General features: G+C 32.3%; 1 protein-coding gene across 1 annotated transcript; it reads right to left on the reverse strand.

The window, feature by feature from the left end:
• Nucleotides 1-278: 278 nt before the first annotated feature.
• LOC140982043 (probable WRKY transcription factor 75) lies at nt 279-3,239 on the reverse strand. The gene is made up of 2 exons (XM_073448459.1): nt 2,774-3,239; nt 279-456 (listed from the first exon to the last, which is right to left on the reverse strand). The coding sequence occupies exons 1-2, from the start codon at nt 3,136-3,138 to the stop codon at nt 279-281; spliced, it is 543 nt and encodes a 180-aa protein (XP_073304560.1). The 5' UTR covers nt 3,139-3,239.
• Nucleotides 3,240-3,824: the final 585 nt, after the last annotated feature.

Here is a 3,824-nt window from a genome sequence, read left to right on the forward strand (position 1 = left end):
TATAGTATCCATATTTAAGTCCGCCAAATACACTTTAAATATATCTCTTAAGGTTAATTAATTTTATATGAAGTGTACACAAGTTAAATGAGCAAATGAATAAGAAACAACCAAGAAAAATGGTTGAAGTATAACATTAGACAATTTCATTTGAGGATCTAAGTCTAACTCCATGTGTGTACATATCATGAGGTACAATTTTATTTAAAGCAATATATATATATGTCCACAGATATTGTACATAACATTACATAAAAAGTTGTATTTTTTTTCTTCTTTCAGACAGTTTCTTGCCCCCTTGATCGNCTAAGAATGTGCTCAAAATTATCGGTAGGTTTGTCTATTGAATGTGAGTGTACCCCTTCGTACGTTGTCACCACAATTCCTTCGTCTTTAGACAGCCTTTGAACTTGCTTTTTCACGTTGCAGTTTTGATGCGTGCACTTGTAATAGCTTCTGGAATATATAAAAGACGAAGTAACTTTAGTTTGCATGGGAAAAACAATCAATAAATTGCGTTATTAATAAACCTTTTTGGGCTTTAGGGTAAAATCCCAAAACGCCACAATAATGCTGGATGCACCGCCGTGTCAGAATTGTTGTATAGACACCATACGTGTTAATTACTCTACCACCTAAGGTCACCCCGAAGTTGGGGAGCTAGACGGCTCGATTGATGAGTTAGGAGGGGGAATTAGAATTTAAATGACAAAAATTCATTTTTTTTATCATTACTGTGATGGAACAAGGTAGACCAGTCTTATTAAGTTGTAAAAATTTAATTTTTGGTCATATAATTTGCACACGTTTTTTTTATATTTAATTCTATATATTGTAGGTCAATTCATGGTTTTAGTCGACTAATTTGTAATTTTTTCAATTTTAGTCGTGTTTCATTGAAGTGCAGACGTGATATCCGACATTTCAGCAATCCGATAGCACATCAAAAATTTCAGGTGCCGGTCATTAATTTTTATGTCACATCATCATTTTTCAATATCATGGTAGCACTTCAATGAAAAAAAGGCTAAAAATAGTGAGCATGAAAATTGTTATAGTAGGTGACTAACTTGTGGATTTAGTTTTATTGACTCTTGTGTAATAAATAATATTTATTTTAATAATATCTTATGTTTTAATATATTTTAGCATTCACTTTATCTGTATATGTATGCAACATGCATACATAAAAACTTTGAATATAATGTGATACGATGAGGTCGTTCAAGTCATGGCGACCATACTCATTTAAAAGTTACTGTATATTCTAAACTCATTCCTAATCGTTTCAACCACTTAAAATAAGGATAATGATCGTTCGAGCTCAAGACCATCATCTATGATGTTGTGTACCACGTTTCATTAGAAGAGACATAGAGATGTCCAATCATACATGATGAGTGCTCATATGATGACTCATTGAACAATCCTTCCTCGAACTTTTCAAGTGGTTATCATTTATCAAGTGGATAAGCTTGTGGTTATTATTATACATCATTAATCATTTGACCTTGGACAACATAGATGATCTACGTACTAGTGCTACAATTTAACAAGTTTATCAGCTCCACGAGGGTCATTAGGGGCAAGGTTGGCGTAGTTACGAAACATGTAGGAGCCACGCACTGTACGCTAACATTAACCTATTGATTCTTGCAGACACTATCAGTGGTACCTAGGGAATCAATCGGCGATGCCACTAGACGCTCTACCATGATTAGATGGGTGCAATCAGACATAAGTTTTAATGTTCTTCTAATCAAGGGGATGATACATAAAAAGGGATAACAAAAGTAAGCCCGTATAAAGGACAATGTTGTCTTGATTCACATAAGTTGTGAACCAACATATAGCTTTAACCTTGAAAAATTCAGGGTCATACAAGTATTGAATTTTTACCGTTGAGATAGTCAAATTGAAAGAGTGTTATTTGATTACTTAGTTTAATGGATATCAAACATATGACTTATAAACATTGTGGTTATAAGTGGATTTCATATTTTGAAGTTGCAAGAGTTAGCATAACTGCTAATTTGGTGAAGAGAGTATATATGCGGGAAGTTATAGTGAGTGCATATCTTTAAATACCCATGTTGCTATGTTAATTTTTGATATTACAAATGATTTAGTATATATCAAATCAAATTAATGAATTACTACGGCGCTGATCCACCACTTGATAACTTTGATATAATGTGAATTATAAATTGGGGTTTGCAGCTATTTCAAATTTTCATGCTTCCTAACGTAGTTTTCCTTTTAATAATAATAATAAAGAGTGATTTCATGCCGTTCTAAGAGATCTATCCATTTTAGCTAAATTAATTACTCTATTATGTATATTAATTGTCAAGTACTGTTGACTAACCCTGACAATACTAATTAATTTGAAACATAAACTCGAGGTTAGGATATATAACGAACCCCTCCGTATATAATATATCTCTATATATGTATATAGTAATTAAGAAATCTAGCTAATTAAGATTCTACATGTAGTAATACATATAGAATCTAATTAGTGATCAATATTTGGGTGTACTGATTTTCAATTAATTTCAATCTTCAGTGTTGGAGAGCTGAGGATATATATCGATCTTTATTCAACTTAAATAGGAAGAGTTCATCAACCTACCCTAGCCGCCTTGAATCATACTAACTAACGTCTTAGCTAGCCACTAAAAAATTCAGGCTGATGTTTCCACGATTTAACGAACCAGACAAATTAAATCGAAGCACATATATATATATATATATATATATATTGACGAACCTTGGGAATTTGTTGTTCTTCACGGCTTTTTGGCCATATTTCCTCCATCTATACCCGTCATCGAGTATATCAACCTGGCTTCTCGTCTGAAAAGCGTACCTGGGTTTCCTCGACTTTTTCTCGCCCTTTTTCTTGCTTGATTTATCCTCGCTTTCCACTACGTTAGGGTTGCTGAAGCCTGAGCTTGGAGCAGCACTAGTCTCCATGCTTGCGATCAACCCCATGTATCCATTATCGTTATAGGGCTTGTGATCCGGGAATTCTTGATCTTGTGCATGGGAATTGGCTATGTTAAATAAGGAGAAATGGGAATTTTGAGGGTTCGAAGATGAAGACTGAAACATGGTCGGATAAATATTCTCCATGGGAGAAGAGAAAACTTAGTAATAATATTGGAGGAACTGGGATCTGTAAAGGTTTCGGAATTTGTGGTTTTGTAGTGGGTCAAATGTACGATCGATATAATAAAGTGAAGGCGGCTGAGATATTAACATATATATTTTAAATTTGTATCCAATGTATTTGCGCATATGGATTTGTCGTGAATGGCACGCTGAGTCTAAAGAGATTTGAGCGAAGACAGGCGGTCTTTTTACTTTTTAATCCTCTTAGAGACGTTATAAATTTTATATTTTTAAATTGAGAATGATAAAATCTTAATAATTGTATCTATAAAATTAAATATATAAATCATCCGCTTGTATTTGGGTTAAAAAAATATTATTTTATGAAAAAAATTGAAATCTCATCATTTGAAATTCATAAATTTGAAATAACATATGTATGTTGTTAAATTTCTCATTTTAAAGTGCAACGTAAAATACATTAAATTTTTTTGAAATTCATAATTTAATTAATTTACGAAAGCATAAATAATTAATTTGAATGAAAATTTTGAAAAACACCAATTTCAAACTCTTGAATATTCCAAATACAACCTAAAATTAAGTCTGAATAGGTTCCTGTATGATAATTCGCACAAAACAAGAATCGGAAACTTCTTACAAGTAAAAGGTCAAATAAATCATTTTCAATAAATGAAACTCAAATA

Source organism: Primulina huaijiensis, chromosome 8 (assembly GCF_012295235.1).
Source record: "Primulina huaijiensis isolate GDHJ02 chromosome 8, ASM1229523v2, whole genome shotgun sequence".
Taxonomy (NCBI): domain Eukaryota; kingdom Viridiplantae; phylum Streptophyta; class Magnoliopsida; order Lamiales; family Gesneriaceae; genus Primulina; species Primulina huaijiensis.